This window comes from Chrysemys picta, chromosome 4, assembly GCF_011386835.1.
Source record: "Chrysemys picta bellii isolate R12L10 chromosome 4, ASM1138683v2, whole genome shotgun sequence".
Lineage (NCBI taxonomy): Eukaryota > Metazoa > Chordata > Testudines > Emydidae > Chrysemys > Chrysemys picta.
In genome coordinates, this window is record NC_088794.1 from 91,552,547 (window position 1) to 91,573,300 (window position 20,754).

The 20,754-nt window shown below is 45.5% G+C and overlaps 2 protein-coding genes across 10 annotated transcripts in view; one reads left to right on the forward strand and one right to left on the reverse strand.

Annotated features, from left to right (window-relative positions):
• The first annotated feature begins 948 nt into the window (after positions 1–948).
• The window catches only part of LOC101938681 (dynein axonemal light chain 1), a 41,335-nt gene continuing 21,529 nt past the window's right edge, over positions 949–20,754 (forward strand). Inside the window, exons 1-3 of one of the 5 annotated variants that reach the window (XM_005284729.4) lie at positions 1,029–1,730; positions 6,045–6,247; positions 6,903–10,503. In XM_005284729.4, the coding sequence (XP_005284786.1) occupies positions 1,169–1,730; positions 6,045–6,247; positions 6,903–7,478 (1,341 nt within the window). In that variant the 5' untranslated portion in view covers positions 1,029–1,168 and the 3' untranslated portion in view covers positions 7,479–10,503. Of the gene's footprint in view, positions 1,731–6,044; positions 6,248–6,902; positions 10,504–20,593; positions 20,715–20,754 lie in introns of those variants that run through there. The other 4 variants (XM_065593017.1, XM_065593016.1, XM_005284652.5 and 1 more) reach the window with 4 other exon arrangements.
• Positions 13,264–20,577, reverse strand: LOC101937683 (uncharacterized). 5 transcript variants are annotated; one of them, XR_010600634.1, is made up of 3 exons: positions 20,439–20,571; positions 16,012–17,417; positions 13,264–15,322 (listed from the first exon to the last, which is right to left on the reverse strand). XR_010600634.1 is itself a non-coding variant. In XM_005284649.4 (3 exons), the coding sequence occupies exons 1-3, from the start codon at positions 20,575–20,577 to the stop codon at positions 14,927–14,929; spliced, it is 648 nt and encodes a 215-aa protein (XP_005284706.2). In that variant the 3' UTR covers positions 13,264–14,926. The 5 variants fall into 5 exon arrangements, 1 of the variants encoding a protein (XP_005284706.2); XR_002889063.3 differs by having other exon boundaries at positions 17,305–17,417; positions 20,434–20,566; XR_006174254.2 differs by having other exon boundaries at positions 16,077–17,417; positions 20,434–20,566.

Here is a 20,754-nt window from a genome sequence, read left to right on the forward strand (position 1 = left end):
TGTTGGGGTGGCACGTCCGGGTCTTCGGCAGCAACTTGGCGGCGGGTCCTTCACTCCCTCTCTTTCTCTTCGGCGGCAGCTCAATCGGATTTTTATTTTTCCCTTTGCCGCTTGGGGCGGCAAAAAAACTCGAGCTGGCCCTGGCTTTGACACAGTTATGCCTGATTGAGGCCTGGTCTACACTACACAATTAGGTTGCCTTGCATCAATCTAGCTATGGAAATGTCTTCACTTAAATTTCGCTCCTGCTGACGTAAGTGCCCTTCTACACCGACTTAGTAACACCACCTCCGCAGCCGGTGTAGAGTCAGTCGATGTAATTAGCTCAACGCAGTGCCAGTGTAGACACTGTACTGCTGACTTTACTGTTAATGGCTTTCAGGAGCTGTCCCACAGTGCCCCACCCTGACAATACGATCAATTCAAGCGCTCCAGGTGAGGATGGGCATTGCCCAACACAAGGAGCCAATACTGCACACACACAAGCAATGTAATAACTGTGGCAGCTGTATACTGACCTACCTTAGGTCAACATAATCTTGTAGTGTAGCCATGACCTGAGAGGGTTTTGCTTTAGCAGTGCTTAATTTGTAATGAAACGTTTTTTTGAGTCTCAAGCAATTTTTTTTTTTTTTTTACTTTGACGTGGCAAGCCTGGAGGTACCAGGGCTATGAAATGTCAAGCCTAGAGGTGGCTGGGCTCAGCTCGGGCACAAATTAACACTGTTCCTTAAGGCTTAACTCCTAGCAGTTGTGGAGGAGGTTGGCTACTCTGGACGCCTGGCTGGGGGCGTTTTCTCCCCTTCCCTCTTCTTCAAATTCCCCCCCGAAGATCTTCCCCGCCCCGTCCGGCGGGATATCTAGGCTGCGGCTTCCCCCCATCTTCTCCTTTTCACTCCAGGGGCCGGTGATACACCGGGCGCGCTCCCCCTCCGCCCCCCAGTTGCAGGAAGCGGCTTTCCCGGCTGGCAGAAGGGAGCGGCGTCCCCGGAAGAGCCTCTGCGGCGGGACGGAGGCGGCGCTGTGTCTCTGCGATCGATTGAGGCCGCCTTGGAGGTGTCCCGGCCCGGCCGCCGCGGGCGGAGACTGGTGTGTAGGGCCCGGCTCCGGGCCGCCCCGTGGCTAGTGGCGCGGAGAGGGGCGGCGAGCGGGGTTGCCCTTACCCGCCATGTGGCGAATGGCCACAGCCAGGGCCTGGGCCGCCTGCTTGCGGGCTCCCAGACAGTGCCGGGCCCCGGGGCCGCGCTCCGGCAGCAGGGGGGCAGCGACCGTGGCCGTGGAGCCCGCGGCGGGGCTGGCGGACGAGCCGGTGGCGACCAAGGTGCAGGGGCTCGCCCCGGGGCAGCGGGTGACGCTGAGGGGACTCGTGGTGAACGAGCAGGGCTGCCTCTTCGACTCCTGCGCCCACTACCTGGCGGACAGCCGCGGGGAGGTTGACCTGTCCAGGGACACCTCCCAGGGAGGGGACTACACTGGGGTGGAGCCCATGGGGCTGTTCTGGAGCCTCTCCCCTGCCGGCATGGAGAGACCCTACCAGAGACTCGTGCCGAAGCAGATTAAGACCCCCATGAAGGTGGAGGTGTCAGTCCACCAAGGGCACAGTCATCCTGGCACCATCCCGGGGCAGGTCCTAGCCAAGGCCAATGTGGAGAGATGGTTCACCGCCCCCGGTGTGCGAAGGATTAGGCTGAAAGAGGGCAGCGTGAGAGGCAGCCTGTTCCTACCCTCAGGTGAGTGAGGGAAGCTCTGCCTTTTGTGGGCTGAGGCATTGAATCTCCGGCGGCTTCCCTTTTCTTACGTGTAAAGTGGGATGATGACAAGCACTCGCCTCTGTAAAGGGCTTTGACATCCACTGACAGAAGGTGCTTCTAAGTGCAAAGTGTTATGCAAAGTACTATCTCATCTGATTAGTGAGGATGTGGGAGAGTGAAAGCATATTTCTCCTGACTCAAGAGTTCAATAGAGGTTTATAAGATTGGGCAATTTCATTGTGTAAAAATAGTCTAGAAATTGCTCTGAAGCCTTTTATTCCAAAAATAAGTGGAAGACATGATATAAATGCAAAATATAATTTATCTGAGGACAATCACACAGGATTTCTGTTTGCACAGAACAAGACTGTAAAATAGTCCATGTCCTCACACACATACTGCAGCAGTTTACTTTTTTTTTTTTTTTTTTTTTTAAAGTTCACAAGAATAAGATGAATGCTGAAAATGAAAAGGATTAACCCGTGGTATATACTACTATAATCCTGCTAAAAGAACAGGAGTACTTGTGGCACCTTAGAGACTAACAAATTTATTAGAGCATAAGTTTTCGTGGACTACAGCCCACTTCTTCGGATGCATATACGAAGAAGTGGGCTGTAGTCCACAAAAGCTTATGCTCTAATAAATTTGTTAGTCTCTAAGGTGCCACAAGTACTCCTGTTCTTTTTGCGGATACAGACTAACACGGCTGCTACTCTGAAACCTATAATCCTGCTGTGTATCTTAGATGTTTATTATAACAGAATGGTAAAAGCAAAAGATGACAATTTATTAATGCATAACAGAGCAAAAGAAAGGCGGTTGTTATAGATCAGCTCATCACTCCATCTGCATCTGGGATTCCCCATAACTCTGAAGTAAGGTAAAGTGTGGTGGAGTTCCCAAAATGTGTAGAAGGGTGATTGAATTAGTGAGAAGTCATGTTTTCTTCTTAACTGGAGATAGTTATGGGCCCAGTTAATCGGGGGCAAATCCCCCATGGATTCCAGCGGGAGTAGGATTATGCCCTATCCGACACTTCTCTTCATTAAATGCATATAAATATGCAGGGCATCTGAAGAGAGTATAGCAAATACATGCATACCAACTCTCTCTCTTTTATGTCAGAACCAAAACTACTCATGAGTTTTATACTATAAAGGAAGCATTTTGCTAGATTGAGGCCTAGATCATGATCTCTGGTTAATTTAGAGGGTGATCCAAGGTCCGTTGAAGTCAGCAGAAAGACTCAGATTGATCTGAATGGACTTTGAAGGCCCTTAGTCAGCACTGTCGATTCACCAATATTGAAACCAGGGTATTTTGCTAAGAACCACATCCACTTTACAGGCATGCACAGGGTTTCCACTGAACTTAGTGGTAGCCACAAGTCTGCAACCTAGAACTAAATTTGTCTCTTTAAACATTCCTGTTTTGTGATGCTACCATATGTAGCCTAGATAGTACCTTTGCTTGAATTATATAGTGCCCTCAGTCACAAGCAGTGGCAATGGAGTATCTTATTCATATACTCAGACCTTCAAGAGTTTCCAAAATGTATAATACAAAAACTTTTAATGCATCTAAAATGTTTTACTATATTCTTCATCTTCCCTCCCAATGGGAACATTCTGTTTTATTTCACAAGACACACTTCATCTTTAACTTCTGTTTTTATTAAATTTGTCATTAATACCATTGTGGAATAGGAAAAATCTTGCATTTAACACTTGTTCACAGAAGCAGAGGCAAAATGTTTGCCAACCTCCTGAAAACTACATCTAAATGTACAGGTTTACTATTCTATTTTGATTCCTCATTTTCTGCACCCAGATGGAGCAAGGAAGTCAGATATACATTTTATAAAAAGGTCTGCCTCTCTTGCAATTTGTCCTGCTGTCGTCAATGGTAGGATGTAATTCATTAAAGCCCCAATTTTGCCCATTGAAATCATTATTTTTTTTTTTGCCATTGAATTCAATTTGAGCAAGATCAGGACCTAAGATACTTGTTTTTTTCCTGTATTTTCTGCAGTCTGTATGTGGTAAATTGGCGATTCTTTCTCTAACTGAAGAAGAGTTATATGTTTCTTTGCTGCTATCAATAAATTTGGAGATAAATATATTTTGTTTTGAGTTGTGTTCCATTCAGTTTGGTACACAACCCAGTCTATTGGCACTTATCAGGGCCAAAGCAGATTCCATCTGCAACCTGTGCTTTCTTTAAAGAAATCCATGGCCAAGATTTTCATAAATTGATGCTTGAATTTAGGCTCCTAATTCCATACTTAAGTACCTATATAGGGGCTTGTCTACACAGGCAAATTGACTGACATAGCTCCATGGGCACCATTATGGAATAACAGTCACTTTAGTCCAGAATAATTAGTGTGTATCCAAATCAGTGTAATAATTTTGGAATCAATTTATTCTGGAATAGAGTGGCTACACATGGAGCTATGCTGGAATAGCTATTCTGGTCAATTTCCCTAAGTGGCCTGACTTTCAAAAGAACTGAGCACTCAGAAGCTCCCATTAAAGTTACAGTAAAATTGATGTTTGAGTCAGAGAGCTGCTTCATGCTCAGCGTTTCAGAAAGTCAGGACGTTTATATAGGCCTCAGGAGCCTCAGTTATGGCTCCCATTTATGAAAATCTTGGCCTGTAATTTTGGGCCAGAAGCTGTGTAAATTTGCCGTTATCCCGCTGCATTCCTCTCATGCAGCCTAAAAAAAAATGTTCCTTTTGGTTAGACAGAGGCCACCTACAACTTACCAATTTTTTTTTTTTTAGTTTAATTAAGGCTTCTGTGATTACCCATGGCTTGCACTGTGAGAATCCCAGAGGAGTTGGACAGAATACATGACCTTAAAATGAATTAGACTTCTGTTAGAAGGCTAACTTTACTAGCAAGGGACTACTATAAAACATAGGGGGGAGGTTCAGGTGGAAACATCTGTAGAGCTTTAGCTGTTTATGTTTGATTCCTCATTCCTCATTCCTCAAGCAGTATCAGGGTGAAATTGACATACTTGTCTGTTTCACAGCTGCTCAGAGGGCTGATAGTAGCAGCAATGAAACTGCTCAGTGATTTCCATTTCAGTCTGCTGCTTTCATGAATAACTTTATTGCTGAGGAAAAGTGAGAACTGTTAGAATCATAGACGTTGGAAATGAAAAAGAGAACTAGCTCATCTAGTCCAACCCTTGCACTGCCTGATTTTTCCTTACAATATATTTTCAGTGCTTTGTCTAATTTTAAACATTCTAAGCAATGGAGCTTCACTGTTCACTAGTCTAGTGAGTCTTGCTCAGAGCTTCCATTTCCAAAATCCCTTAAGAGCCAAGAGGTCTATTCTTCCATCAGTGCATTATGTTAAGGTGCATTCACATGAAAATAGATCTGTTCCCTCTCCCAACTGTAGATCATTGCAGCAACCTGGATTTGAATGGATCAACCATGCCATCTGATGGCCAGTCAGAAAAATACCAAGATGGCTTGTGCTTCTCTCAGATCCAGGGGACAGTATTCTTAAACCCTAGGCCAAAGTCTAAACCAGGGGTCGGCAACCTTTCAGAAGTGGTGTGCTGAGTCTTCATTTAGTCACTCTAATTTAAGGTTTAGCGTGCCAGAAATACATTTGAACATTTTTAGGTCTCTAAGTCTATAATATATAACTAAACTATTGTATGTAAAGTAAATAAGGTTTTTAAAATGTTTAAGAAGCTTCATTTAAAATTAAATTAAAATGCAGAGCCCCCCGGACCGATGGCCAGGACCCCGGGCACTGTGAGTGTCACTGAAAATCAGCTCGTGTGCCACAGGTTGCCTACCCCTGGTCTAAACTCATCAGGTATCCATTCTCCACCATGCTAGCAACATGACTAGAAAATAAATGCATGCCACTGTGCAGTAATTGTGACCCAGGTCCACAAAGGCATTCAGGTCTCCTAACTTCCATTGATTGCCTAAATACTTTTGAGGATCTGGGCCAACGAGACTGGCTGCAACAACACATTGGTTTAGCATATGAGCTGCTTCTTCAGGATGAGAAGGCAAAGCCTTTGGAAAGCACATTGGGTGCAGTTAAAAAGTACGTTTACTTGTTTGAGCAGGTGTACCATATAGCTGAAATGGGAAGTATCACTAGTACTGATAATCTCTTGCCAGTGGAAACGTAATAAAAAAATTTCTATTAATTGTGCCTACTGTATTTTGCAGTTCATTCTTTAATATCTTTCCTCTAATATCTTGGCCTGATAACAATATTGTTGTTCTTTTTCTCATTTTTGTAGGGGACGGCCCCTTTCCAGGAGTGATCGACATGTTTGGTGATGAAGGTGGATTGATTGAGTTCAGATCCAGTCTCCTAGCCACCCGTGGCTTTGCTGCTCTTTCTCTGCCCTATTTTGACTTTGAGGATCTGCCCACTGTCATGAAGGATTTGCACCTCGAATACTTTGAGGAGGCAGCTAGATTTCTACAGCGTCACCCAAAGGTGAGTGTAATGAGATAGTATCAGAGGGGTAGCCGTGTTAGTCTGAATCTGTAAAAAGCAACAGAGAGTCCTGTGGCACCTTTAAGACTAACAGAAGTATTGGGAGCATAAGCTTTCGTGGGTAAGAACCTCACTTCTGACTTGCATCTGAAGAAGTGAGGTTCTTACCCACGAAAGCTTATGTTCCCAATACTTCTGTTAGTCTTAAAGGTGCCACAGGACTCTCTGTTGCTTTTTGTAATGAGATAAATTCCTGTGGATGCATTCATTTGGATATGGGGATTGGAGAGAAGACTCATCAACAGTTCTGTGTTGGTAGCAATATGTGTCGGGGGGAAGAACAATAGTACATTAATTTCCGTGGTACTCTAGGAAATAGCAATTTCTGCTGGCCAGGTCTGAATGGTTATACCCTAGAGTGCAAGAGTTCACAATATTTTACCTGAGTTCGCACCTTTTGTGTTCTCTGAAAAATCGGACACAAACAGGGGAAACAGGATTATAATCCTGGTCTGCATTAACAGTTCCCATTTGTAATTTTCCAACCGGAACTTAATTTTGTACAATGTTCCTGAAAGAATCCACCACAGTCTCATTAATGCATGTGCTTCTCTTTGCCTCCACTCCCTTTCTCCTTCTCTTTATTTATCTGCAGGTGAAAGGGCCAGGGATTGGAGTAATCGGGACAGGGAAAGGGGCAGAACTGGCATTTTCTATGATTACTTTCCTGCCGCAGGTAGTGGCTGCTGTCTGTATCTCTGGCTGTAGCGCTAATACAGTCGCTGCTCTTCACTATGGTGAGCTGACTCTGCCTGGGTTGCGCTTTGACATGAGCAAGATCAACATTTCTGAGACTGGTGTGTTTGATATTTTTGATGCTCTGGATGACCCAATGGATCCAGCTAATTCCCACTGCCTCATCCCCATAGAAGAAGCAGAAGGTCATTTTCTCTTGGTGGTAGGAGAAGATGATCGCAATTGGAAGAGCTCTTTATTTGCCAAGATGGCAATTGAGCGCCTGCGCCAACATGGGAAGGACAACTTTAAACTCTTGAGTTATCCAGGAGCAGGCCACCGAATTGATCCCCCCTTTTTGCCATTTTGCTCAGTAGCCCTGGACTGTGTCCTAGGGTTGCCCATTCTGGGTGGTGGGGAGAGAAGAGCACATGCCCATGCACAGGAACATTCCTGGGGGAAGATCCAGGAGTTTCTGCACTTACATTTGGGATGAACACCTCATTACCTGAAAGCTGCCAATAAATTGCAGGGAGCTGAGAGATGAGCCACCCAAGGGAGTAGAGGACTGGGGGAAAAGTTAAATATGCATTTCTTGATCAAATGACAACTCAGGGGCAGGTGTAAACATGGAGATGGGTGAGGATTTGTTTAAGGTGGTGGAAGGGGCTATAGCTAGACATATTGGGGAGAAATGGAACAATGGAAAACTTCAGGGTTCATGTTAGTAAAAGTTTCCTGATGCCAAGATCACTTTAGACTGGGAAATAATCACCCAAGGAAGGTGGTAGAAGTCCCCTCGCTTACAGCATGTAAAGGAGCCCAGCAACCTTGCCAGGCCTGCAGAGAATGGCAGTCGAGGAGACTGACCTGCACCTATTGGAATGATGGCAGCCCAAGATAAGATTTTGAAACAGCCATGCCCTGTGAGCTGGACACGTTTTGGCTCACCCTTTGGGACTTGAATCCAGCTAGTTCAGCCTAGATGTCTTCCACTAGCATATGTCCCCACAGAGCACTCTATTTTAAAGCTGTAACTGTTTGCTCTGCCTGCTTTGGAAATCTTTTCTATTTGAATTTTATCTGGGGCGCATACCTGGATACATGTGTCTGACATCCTGATGTTGGTTATCAGCTTTCAGCTAGCACAGCCAATGGCTCCTTACACAGCCAATTGGTTGCAAAGAAAGACGAAGTGTTTTCAGTGCCTGCTGATGAGAGGGGTAGTGCCAGCAGTGATTTACTAGTTGGGTATTCAAGAGGGACTCATCTCTATCTGTGGTGTCTTAGGCTGGAATCTAATACTTGGCTAGTGGATATTACAGTTCCACTGGATAGCTTGGTTAAATGCAGTTTTGTTATATGCATTGATATATTTCCTTCTTTCTTCCTGCAGTTCAATCTTCTAACTGCCTGTTTTTAAAGTAGTAATGACTGTTGTTAAATGAGGGATGTGAGGAAGCCAGTTTTTGGAATTGCCTAGTAATGGATAGTGGCCGTCAGTAGCCATTGGATATTGAATGGCAGGGAGCAGAGGAGCAGATGGATGATTTGAAAAGATGTAGGGAGCCTGGCCAACAGAAGGCAGTAGAGTCATACGTTAAATGGCTGTCGTAAACAGCAACCAGCTTAAGTATCAGACAATCAAAAATGAAAAAATCCTGGGATAATTCTCCTGTACCTGCCCAGGAATGAGGGAGCAATTGTGGCCACAGCTGCCAGGGGAATTGTTTCCATTCTGATTAACTTTAGGCTAGTGCCCCCCTCTTGCCTGCTTAGGAGGCCTGCCCCCTCCCATCATCTTGAGGGAAAGGAATCATAATTTCTTCTTTAATATTTCAGACCTCAGCTAGTCCTCTGAAATAGTGGTAGTGCTAGAAGCCTGGTTCCCAAGTGCCACTGCCAGCACAATTCCCTTTCCAGCGTCCCTGTTGTCAGAGCAGCTTAAAAGAGCTGCCCAGGAGGAAATGGAGCTTTGGCTTGCGACCTTGACTTTTATTTAGTGTTATGGAAACTTCTTTCCCTTTTCTGGTCTGCTGTCAGCATGCTGGTGCTTGGTTATGGTTGCATGGGGCTCTGATGCCTAAACCTTCCCTGAGAATAGATAACAGTAGCACAGGCCTGCAGCCAGCTCTAATAAGCACAGTAGTGCTTCCTGCACTTACATTACTACTTCTTCACCAAATCTACTCCAGGTTGTGACCAGAGAAGGAGAGGTTGTCCATTGGTTTCCCATGTCTGCACTTTCTAACCCTCCTTCTCACATGTACCTCCACCAATTGGAGCCAGATGCCTGATTGCCTTAGGTGGGGCAGTGTTTCCTGCCAGCCTGTTTTGTTGCCCTCTCAGTGTTGCCTACTGAATCTCCATTGTGTCTTCTTAGCTATGCAGATCCACTCCTGCAAGTTCCTGGGACAGGTTTCTAAAATCTAGTGCAATTCTAGTCAAACTGGGCCAGTTAGAGGTACAAGTCCAATCAAACTTCTGCATTCATGTATAAATAGATTCTGAATGTAGATATTGTTAGATTTCTCTGATTTTAAATTAATATCACATTTTTCATTAATTATCAAAAAGCCAATGTCAACAGTTGTCAAAAAAACAAAAAGAAAAAAAAAAACAGGTGGCTTAAAATGCCTTCACTTTATTCATAAAGCAAAATCCTTTAAACTTTCATTTTAAATTTTTAAAACCACAGTAAAGGGGCAGGAAAGCCATTTATTAAAACATTTAATATTGTGTAGAAGTTTGGCTGCTGCTTTTTTTTTTTTTAATTGTTCAGATTTTTCAAAGGGGAGAAGGAAAAAACCTAAAAGCACTTAATACTGCAATTTGATTGTGTAAATACATCTCATACTCAGAAGAAGATACTAATGACCAAAGAACACACACAATGATCTGTAGCAAATTGGTTCTAAAACTCAAATTCTAAAATACATTTTATTTACACTGCAAATGGAATACCATTATAAACATGCAGTATGCCTTAAAACAGAGTGCCTGGTTATAGCCATTTGTAAGACCTTATTTTTAGGCCCTGAGTCTACATTCTTTACTCAGGAAAAACTCCCAAAGAATTTCAGTGGAAGTAGTGTCTGAGTAACAAATACATGATCAGGGATTTTGGGATCCCTAGATCAAGGTAAAATTAATATTGGAGTTGCAGAATTGTTTCAGAATCTCATTCTGTGCAAGACTGACTATGGTTCAATCCTGGCACTAGGTTGATAATGCCATAAGTATCCTGCTTCAGCTCCGCTGAAGTTAGTAGCCAAATTCCTATTGACTTCAAAAGGGAGCAAAATCAATCCCAAGGTGTCATATCAACTCAGCTGATGGTTATGCAGTCTGACAAATAAACTACATTGATCCAAATAAGGAGGTTTGTTCAACAAATTACTAGCGATTTGTTCATTTGCAAGTGGGATGATGGAGCTAGTTTGTGTGAACTGACTTTATTTGCAATATTTTATCTTTTTGCCTGTTTTCATGAATAGCTTACAATAAATTTCTAAAATGTGTTGTTAAAGTGTTTTTTTTAAACAAAGGTTTGTGGGGAGGAGGAAGTGAAGGCACTCTGCCCATGATCCTATACCAAATATGTTTCTGCTAAAATGGTCCGCAGTGAAATAGTTAAATGATATTAGTTTTGTCCCCATGAGGCTTCAGAAATGAATGAGGCAGTTCATACTACTTAGAGCTTCTGCATCTCTCTTGTCAGTCTCCAGCCCAAGATAACACTGCCTCAGTTACAGTTCTGTTCTCTTTCGCAGAGATTTTCTACTTTCCAGATCCTTCCAAACTTACACAAATCCATCTTGCTTTCTGCCTCAGAAGATTCTGGGGGATCCAAGCAAAGGTCCCTAGTTTCTGTACTTCATCTATGTTACAAATGGTTGATTTTTATGGAGATGAGCTTTACTCTTGTCAGTTTAAGATATCCCTTTACTGTTAGATGTCTCTAATGTGCTTTGAACATGAACTGCACTGAAAGTATTACCATATTAACCACTCCAGAGATGCTGAACTTGCATGACAATAAGGTACTCTAACCCATATACTTTTGAAGTGATGACATGCAGAGGGAATGTCACCAAACCATCAAATTCTGCTACAGCAAAAGAGCTGCAGTAGGAGACTTGCATGTCTCCCCCATAAAGAAACCAAAAGTCATTTTCTGAGGTACCAGCATTGATAAGGATCCTGTGTAGGCACCATTTGTTTAGGGCAAGTGCATGGGGCTGTAATATGCTTTGTGCCTGAATGAGTCAGTCTGTCACGGGCAGCACATGTATTACCAGACAGAGAGCCCTGTTCTCTCCTTTCCACGCACTTTAAGACGCAGCACCTGAAACTGCTGCCAACCCAACAGCCATACCTGCCAGCATCCCATCTTGGCCACTAGACACAGTAGCGATGTCAGCGAAGTTGGGTGGGGGATCACTAGCCTGTCCCCCAGAGCAGCCGCAAGTGGCAAAGTGAAGGGGGCCTAGCAAAGCGCACAGGGCCTGTCAGGATGGGCAGACAGGAGCCATCTGACACCCATTGCACACTCACCACAGAGCGCAGCGAAGGAGAACTGGAAAGACAATACCTGGTATTCCACAATGCGCTGTGCATGTCCGGTAAGTGTTGCCAAGTCTCACAAGAAAAAAAAAAAAAGCAGCACTACATTTCAGAACAAGCACACCCCATTTTAGAGGAGGTGTTTTTATACAAATTCCATGGTTTTTTTTTTTTTTTTTTTTTTGGTAATCATATAAGTCCACACAAGTGTATGTAACACTTCTCCAGGTGGAGTCGGTAGCAACCAGGACCGGCTTCAATATCTAGGGGTTTTTCTTCACCACCACCACCACAACACAAAACTGGCTCAAGCCCCCACCCAGTACTTGGGACAATTAAATGCTGTAGGCTGCTGCTCCTGATGCTGTTTTACCTTGGTCTGGAGACACACAACAGAAATGCAAAAGCTTAAACAAAGTAAACTAACTGGAAAAGTAGCAAAAAGAAAACGCTCTAAACCCTCCCTTACATTAATATGAACTGTAACCAGTTAAAATAGTAGGCAAACAATTTTCAGAAAATGAGATTTTTTTAAGTTCATAATGCCCCTTTAAATTTGTTTGTTAAAAAATAAAACAAAAAACTCTTCTCTTTGCAATACTAATAAGTATGAATGTGAATCTTCTGTGTTATCTTAATGAACAGGGAGATTAGTGAAAGGGGGTGTGTGGATGTGTCTGACTAAGCAGTTGTCTGTGTTTAACCAGGTATGCTATGGCAAGGAAGAGAGTATCTCTAACCTTGAGATTGTGGGAAATAGCTGTTTGTCTGTACAGAAAAGCAGTTTATACGTAGAAGGAATTTCTGAATGTCCATCTAATATCTCAGAAATGAATGTGGAATTAGATGAAGCTCAGGAAGAACTCATTGCTCAGGAAAGTGTTTTAGAGCAGATTAAAGTTAATAGTCACGTTAAAGCCCTAACTGAGGAAGGGAAGGGCAGATTTTTTGTGGGTGATGGAATGCTGACAAGTAAAGCTTGTGCAAGCGAGCCAGAATAAAATAGAAGTGAAGTAGCTCAGTATGATGAACCACTGTTTGTAGTAAACAGCTGTTTATCTGTTGAGGGAGACACTATCTCCAATTGTTTGTCTGTTGGGAGTGGCAACTTGCCTGTTAAGGAAGCCTTCCCACTCTCCCATGTCTGTAGTCAGCCAGGGATGCTGGGATAAGGGAGAGAAAGGCAAAGAACATTTAGGTGAGTCTAGGCAGCTTTGTGAGCTGATGGCTTTGTCTAATCAGCAGTTTGGGAAGGCAAGGTTAGTGAAACATGAGTATCTCTATGCCTTACCTGTTACCAGTGTGAAGAGTTGGGAGAATGAAGGAAATGTTCCTGCGTCTATTAGGGGTAATGACTCGCCTAGGGAGGGAGCTACCCCAATCTCCAAGCATTTATCTGAACAACCATGTGTGCTGGAACAAGGGAAAGGAAATCCCAAATTGTTTGTCTGTTGAGACTAGCAGCATGACTGCTGATGGAAAGTTTGTCTCCAGTCTTTTTGTCTGTGGAGTAGACAGAAAGTGCCTCTCAGCTTATGCTGGTTGTGGAGTTGTCAGTTGTCCCAGAGTTGGTTATGGACTTAAATGTCTACTTCCCTACTGGGTTTCAATTGTCTATGGTCCCAGCATAGGCATGCACAGCACATTTCATTAGGGTGTGCACCCAGGGATTTTTTTTTTTTTTTTAAAGCGAACATTTATTGAATACTCAGTCATAAAAGGACATTATTTTTATTCATCAAGCAAACTAAAGAAACTAAAACTTAACTAAACTTTTTTTTAAATTAACAACTAAAAACTTTACTTAAAAAATACAAACTTAAAAAATGAGACAAAATACCAATTTTTTGCTGTCGTGATAATTAGGCGTATACAAAAGATAGTCAATTTTCATGATCTTTATCTTTAACCAGATAATGAGCTAACCCAAATTGTCCAAAACAGATTAAGGTTTCTTCATCTTCCTGTCCTAGAGAATGAGACGTTGCTCACCAGGTGTTATGGACTTAAATTCCTCAATCACATCATTGTAATTAACTGACGAAGCCAATTCTTGTTCAATGTACAAAATCATGAGTGAGTCGAGGTGCTGTTGGGACATTGTACTTCTTAGTTTGTTTTTTACATGTGCTAGTTTTGAAAAGGCTCCTTCACATGAACAGCTTGTAACAGGTAAGACTGCAAAGAATTGAATAGATTTGTAAAAGGCCTGGAACATGGAAGACCGATCCGATTCCTTTAGCCAATCAAGCCACTCTCTGGTGGTGATCGTAGTGCTACCTTTAGGAACAGATCCGTCATAACCCCGAAGCAATCCAACTTCAGCTTCCAACTCATCCAGGGACACTTTAAATTTGTTGGCAAGGATTCTCATATCATCCCTGCCAATGTCTAAGCTCAGCCGTTTTCCCATTGCAGTCACAATTTTACAAGTCTCCTGTTCAAATCGCTGGTCAATGCCGGTAATCACTGAGTCTAGGAGTGGGTAAAAAGAAGATATTCTCTCCTGCTCCTCTTTTGTATCAAAGTGATGCTGGGACTCAAACGCATCATCAAAATGAGTGGACATTTTTCTCTTCTTAACTGGGGGAATCGATATATCATTCTCTACACACATTTTCACACTGTCATTGAAAACAGATTGAAAATATTCTGGCCACTTCTCATCGCAGCCAAAGAGTTACGCAAGCTTTTCACCCGTCATTGCAGTAAGTAAGTTGAGATCTGGAGCTTGAAGAGCCTTACTCACTTTTACCACGATCTGGAGAATAGGGTGCATCATGTGAAGGGCAAAGATGAACTTGAATGAATTTAGTTCATGGATAAGGCCCCTGGCTTTTATTTTAGGGTCAGCAAGGCGAGTTGTTTCAATAATCTCTTGTAAAGCTTGTAAAATGATGGAGTAGTTTTGTTTTACAGCAGCCACTGCTTCTGCTCTGCATGCCCATCTTGTGTTTGATAGTGACTTCAAAGTCTTCAACTGGGATCCTACTTCTTGTGAAATCTTCTCCATTACTGCATGTCGCACAGGATTCCCCTCCACGAAGGCATAAAGAGTCTGAATAACACCAAAAAAAAATCAAGACAGCTCTGTTTTGTTTACTTGAAGTGCATGCATCTACTAGGATGAGGTTCAAACAATGCGCATAGCAGTGTACATAGAGTATTTCACTGTTTCTTTCTTTACATTTCATTTGAACTCCCGCAGTACATCCAGACATAGCAGATGCGCCATCAAAACAGACGGACATCACTGATGACCAGTCAATTTTAAGAATGACAAGGACGTCATTTAACTGGTCAAAAATAGACTGAGCATCAACTGTTAATAGTCTCTGAACAGACACAAAATGTTCAACTGGACTATGTTTTTCATTGTCAAAAATACTGCATCACAACGGACATCTGTTCATGGTGTCCACAGTCAGTAGTGTCGTTTGCAATTATTGAGACCATTTTTCCATTTAGTGAAGATGCAATCTTTTGTTGCACAACGTTGTGCAAGGCCACAATTAATTCATTTTGGATGCGATTACTCAGATAGGTAGTGTTTCGAGGAGATTGTTGCACATCCTTTGCCATTACAGGATCATATTTTTGGAGCATATTGACAAGATTTAGAAATAAATCTCTCTCAAAACTGTCAGCTTTTTCATTGTGACCCCTGAATGGTCTCCCATCTTTCACCAAACACAGAACAATGTCAATCAGTTGCTCCATTACACTTCGGTTATGGCACCGTTCTTCTTGTTTAGACAGAGAAGCCTGCTTGCCCTATGGGCAAAACATATGGAAAGAAGAGGATCAATTTATACAGAGGGCTGAAGGGGGACTCCCAAAGTGCATTAATTAACACTTACTAAATACATCAAAATTAAATACATTACAGAGATAAGAACCTGTAATGACAACTTTACTTCATGAGATATTCTAGAGAAAGAAGACCCAGACAGAGTAATGGTAGGCGGAATCCCAGGGAGACCAAAGGGGCTGGTAGAGGGAGCAGACAGAGAACAAGGGTAGAGGCAGAGTGGCTGCAGGGTTGGCCCAGTCTTCTGCATCTCCCATGTGGGTGGAGACACTGATCTCTATCACTGTAAGAGGGAATAGAATGGAATGCCCAGAAGAATGAATGACTTGAGGACAATTTCCTGAGGGACCCATACCCTTGCAGAGCTTTTCTAGCTCTGACATTTACATTTCTACATGGTTTGGCCCACAGAAATAAAAATCTGCACATCTTCCATGTGTTTTTGGACCAATGGAAAAAACCAGTTATAATTCAAGTCACTTAAAATTCCCTATGAAACTGAGTTAACAAAATAAATGAGGTTATGAACAACCAGAAAATATACTTCTCAAGTGAAAAACTATAACTGGACTTCTTTGCAAAGAAATTGTAAGTTTTCTTACAGGAAAAGCCACAAACTGTCTGAAAAGGAAGAGTAGATTAAATTACTTGCCTCCGTGAAATTAAATATCCAGAGAATTGCTGTGCCTGTGATGATGATGACCAGGGTTTGCTCACCTGTGGCTCCCCCTCCCCGTGCAGCTGGAGGCACAGCCGGGCAGGTCTGCATCTGCAAGCAGGCCCCCTACCTCAGGTGCAGCTCCCATTGGCCTTGGTGGCCAACAGTCTGGAAGCCTCCTGGCCAATGAGCTGGGGGCAGGAGGGGGAAGGCAAAGGGGAAGATTGTAGGGAGCAGGGGAGGTAGGGGAGCTGTCTCTGGAGGCACAAAGGGGGGCTCTCTGGAGGGGGTGATGGAGGCATAGGGGCTGGAGGGGATCTTCCGGGGGGCAGAGGGTTGTGTGGGTCTCTGTGTGGTTGGGGGGGGGGGGGAGGAGTGATTGACAGAGCCAGCTGCAGCCCAAGTCTGGTCTGTGAGGGAAGGGAGTGTTGCTATACCTACCTCCCCCCATCCCCCCAAGGAAGCCCCCTCTGTACTGTGTATTTTATGCCAGCCCCAGGGTGCATCGCTGCTCCTTTCTCCTGCCCCCAGCTCCATCTGTTTGTCTGCCCCCACAATGCCTCCCCCCCCCCATCTGTGTATGACAGTGACAGACTCCTGCTGCTCTCTGCCTGCAGCTCCCTCCCCCTCCCTGCTGGGGAGGTGCGGTCAGGCAGCTCTGGCAACCTCCTCCCCCACAGCTCCCAATGGGCTGGGAACCAGGTCAGCTCTGGGAGAGGGGACGGAGGCAGCGTTCAGAGCTTCCCTGCCTCTGCCGAGACTCTTCGCTGCCTGCGGGGACGCCGGGGATGGGGGAGCTGCCCCCGAGGTGAGAGCGCCCCACCCCACGTTGCTGAACTGTGGAGAATGGGCACCACGGCCCATCTCACCGCCTATGTATCCAACCCACCCTGCTCCCTGTCCTCTTACTGCCCCCGCCCCTTATCCAACCCCCTAGCCCCCCTAACCATGAGGCTCCTAGCAGCGTTTGGCTCAGCGCGGAGCCAGACACACTGCCCCGCCCCCCTAGAGCTCTGCCCTGCATTAGGGTGTGCCTGAGCACACCTGGCACACGTCTATGGGTTCCAGAGTTAGTTCTGCTAGTTTTGCAGAGCAGAACAGTCTTATTTTTGAATTCTCAAGGATGCAGGGGGGAGAAGACAGAATCTCATCCCTACATCCTTTGAATGTGTTCTATGGTACCCTAGTGGGCTCAGGCACATCTGTTCCTCTGTGGAACCAAGAGTTCAAAGTGGGGAATAAGCAGAATTCTGATTCTGACTTGTTGGTAGGAATTGAATTGATTACATTTCTGTAAAACAGAGTCCAATCTCTACGCTGGTGGTGGATCCAAAAGCAAGCATGCAGGAGTGGGGAGAAAGGGGGGAAATGACATCTGTCTCGCACCGCACCAGTCCTCTCTGGAAGAAGAAGAAAAAAAAAAAGAGAATCACAATCCTGGGGGTGGGAAAACGACTGGGAGAGGGTGCTACTCAATGTCATCATGGGGGAAGGAGAGATGTAGGCTGCTCCCAGTCTCCCCACTCCTTGATGCTATCCTTGTGTTGGGCATGGGGCAACTGCCACACACACACACACACACTAGGACTATGGTGGAACAGCATCTAGGGTAGGCAGAGAACAGCCCCTCCCCAACAGTGCAGCAAGGAGGGGTGCGTGTGTGTGTGCGTGTGTACGTACACTCCCTGCCAGAGCTCCAGATGGGGGGAGCAGAAGGGGCCCTCCCCACTAGTGCCAGGGGACAGCAGACCCATGGGGGAGAGGCACCGGAGACTAAGACAAAGGAATTGATGCGAATGATAAACTCCGTGAAAATGTGTAACATACTTGATTTTTGGAAAAAACTTTTGTACATGCTAGGGATGGTGACAAGACAATCCCACAAGCATGTTGCTTTTCAGCTTATACCTGTAAACAGGTTGGAAGCTTGGCACAGCAGCAAAAGCATAACAGTCCTACGCTGCTGTGTGGAAGGGGAAACTGAGGCACACCACCTCATGGCATTTGTGGCTAAATGCCAAGACACCTACACTTTAACAGATATGGCTATCTGCATTCTGTTAGCAATAGTACACCCCAACACATTTTCAAGCACCTGGGGACCAGGAACCAGAATTTTGCAAGAACCCCTATGAAAAGCATTATAGTGTTTAGTAACGCTGGATGGGGGTATGACCAGAGCTGAACCAGAATTTTAAATGTACAGTACTGCCTCCACCATGGTCAGTGTCCAAGTCTCTGACAGTAAGTTCAGTAGGAGGGTGTGATGTTGCACTCCATATGCTTTATGGAAATATTCTTATGAATATGACATAACTGGAATATGTTTTACACTAAATACCGCTTGTATGGTGTCATTAGGATGAACACACTTAGTAGATTACGAGCTTTCTATTTGTTTCTATATCTGGAGTTAGGAGAATAAGATATACACCTCTACCTCGATATAACACGAATTTGGATATAACGTGGTAAAGCAGTGCTCGGGGGGGGGGGGGCAGGGCTGTGCACTCCGGTGGATCAAAGCAAGTTCAATATAACGCAGTTTCACCTATAACGCGGTAAGATTTTTTGGCTCCAGAGGACAGTGTTATATTGAGGTAGAGGTGTAACTTGTATCACTGATGTAAACATATTAAGTGGAGGCCATTAAGGGTGCTCCAGAAACAATCAGTTGTAAATGGCCTTAGTTACTTGAAAGCCTTCCTGTGTATGTGTGGGCCAGCCCATGGGGAATGGAGACTAGAGGTCTTACAGTGACATGTGACCATGTCACCTGATAATGAAATCCATCTTAAATCTGGTACTTTTCCACTTAGAAGGAGGGGTGGGGACAAGTACCGACAAAAGATTCCCACCTTGTGCCAAAGCTATAAAAGGGGGTGGAGCAGGACAAAGATGGCTGCCAGTCATGAGAAGACCCCTGTTTACCACCTGAGAGGTCTGCTGGAACTAACAAGAACTGTACCGGGGAAAGGATTAGGCCCAGACTAGGAAATTGTCTAGTCTGTGAAAGGAGCTTAGTGGAACATCTCTGAGGGTGAGATATTACCTGTAATCAGTTTCTTAACGTATTAGGCTTAGACTTGTGTGTTTTGTTTCATTTTGCTTTGTTCTGTCTATTACTTGAAACCACTTAAATCCTACCTTTTATACTTAATAAAATCACTTTTGTTTATTAATAAACCCAGAGTAAGTGATCAATACCTGGGGGAGCAAACCGCTGTGCATCTCTCCCTCTCTCTCAGTGATACAGAGGGCAAAAAATTTATGAATTTACTCCGTAGAAGCTTTATACAGAGTAAAACGGATTTCTTTGGGGTTTGGATCCCATTGGGAACTGGGTGTCTGGGTGCTGGAGGCAAGTAACCTGCTGAGCTGTTTCCAATTAAATCTGCAGCTTTGGGGGGATGGACCAGACCCTGGGTCTGTGTTGCAGCAGGCTAGCGTGTCTGGCTCAACAAGGCAGGGTTCTGGATTCCCAAGTTGGCAGGGAAAACGGGCTCAGAGGTAATTTCAGCACATCAGGAGACTGTCCCAAGGGGATCTCTGTGACTGAACCCATCACAGGGATCCCCACCAGTGTCAGGGGACAGCAGACCCATGAGGGAGAGGCACCAGAGACTCGCCAGGGGCCATTGTGGCCCACAATGCCCTCCCTCCCGGAGCAGAGGGTCAGCGTAGCAGGGCGCGATCCACACAAAGCCCCCCCACACACACACACACAGCAGTAGCACCAGCAGGCAGCCCCAAACCAGCACCAAGCTGTGCCACCCCCTCCCTCCTCACAAATCCTAAACCAGGCAGCGATCGACCAACAAACAACCATGCTGCCCCGCACCCACAAACACATCCCCTCCCCCCCCCAGCCGTATCTCTGCTCCCCACACAGCCCCGGGACGGGTTACACCAACACCACCCCAGGCTGGGCTGGCTATTATACGGCCCTCCACAACCCCTCCTTGCCCCCAGGCTTGTTATGCCACCCCATAAAACCCTCTCCCCCACACCACCACCCCCAGTCCCTCCTGCAGCCCCCACCCAGCTGTGCCACCCCACAGCCCCACACAACCCCTCCCCCACAGTCCCTCCTGCAGCCCCCTCCCAGCTGTGCCACCCCACAGCCCCATACAACCCCCACAATCCCTCCTGCAGCCCACCAACCCAGCTGTGCCACCCCACAGCCCCCCACCCAGCTGTACCGCCCCACACACACCCCAGCCATGCTGTTCCCCCGCGCGGCGCCCAGTCATGCTGCTGCCCCTCATAGCCCCCATCCGTGCCAGGGCCCCGCTCCGCCACAGCACACACAGCCCCCTCCACCTCCCAGCTGCGCCACCTCTCCACGCCCCCCAGCCCCGACGGAATAGACCCCCACCTCAGCGTAGCACCACGCACGCAGCCGCGGTTACCTACCGTACCCTGCGTGCTGTGCCGCATTCGCGAGCGACAGAGATCCCGACCAGTGTCCTCCAATGCACCACTGCGCTCAGCGACACAGCGGCGCTCTGCGCAGCAGAACAGAAGACGAGTGAGCGCAGAGCGGGCGGGAAAGGTCATGTGATTTCCGGGCTAAGGACTATCTAGTTGCCATGGTGTCTCTATGATCCCCGGCTCCTCGCCTTTACTGCAGATGAGCATGCGCAGGAGACTAGCGTGCCATAGCAACCGGATCAGCGACAGTAGCAACCGTAATGGTGAGTCTGTTCAAAGGCGAAGCGGGGAGCTGGGGGAGGG

Excerpts from the sequence above, each read along its gene's own strand:
- LOC101937683 (XM_005284649.4), bottom strand. The coding sequence starts at position 20,577 with ATGACCTTTCCCGCCCGCTCTGCGCTCACTCGTCTTCTGTTCTGCTGC. Across the intron at positions 17,418-20,438 it reads AATGCGGCACAGCACGCAGG|AGAGGACTGGTGCGGTGCGA; the intron begins GTACGGTAGGTA and ends TTCTTCTTCCAG. Across the intron at positions 15,323-17,304 it reads GGACTCTGTTTTACAGAAAT|GGCAAGCAGGCTTCTCTGTC; the intron begins GTAATCAATTCA and ends TTTTGCCCATAG.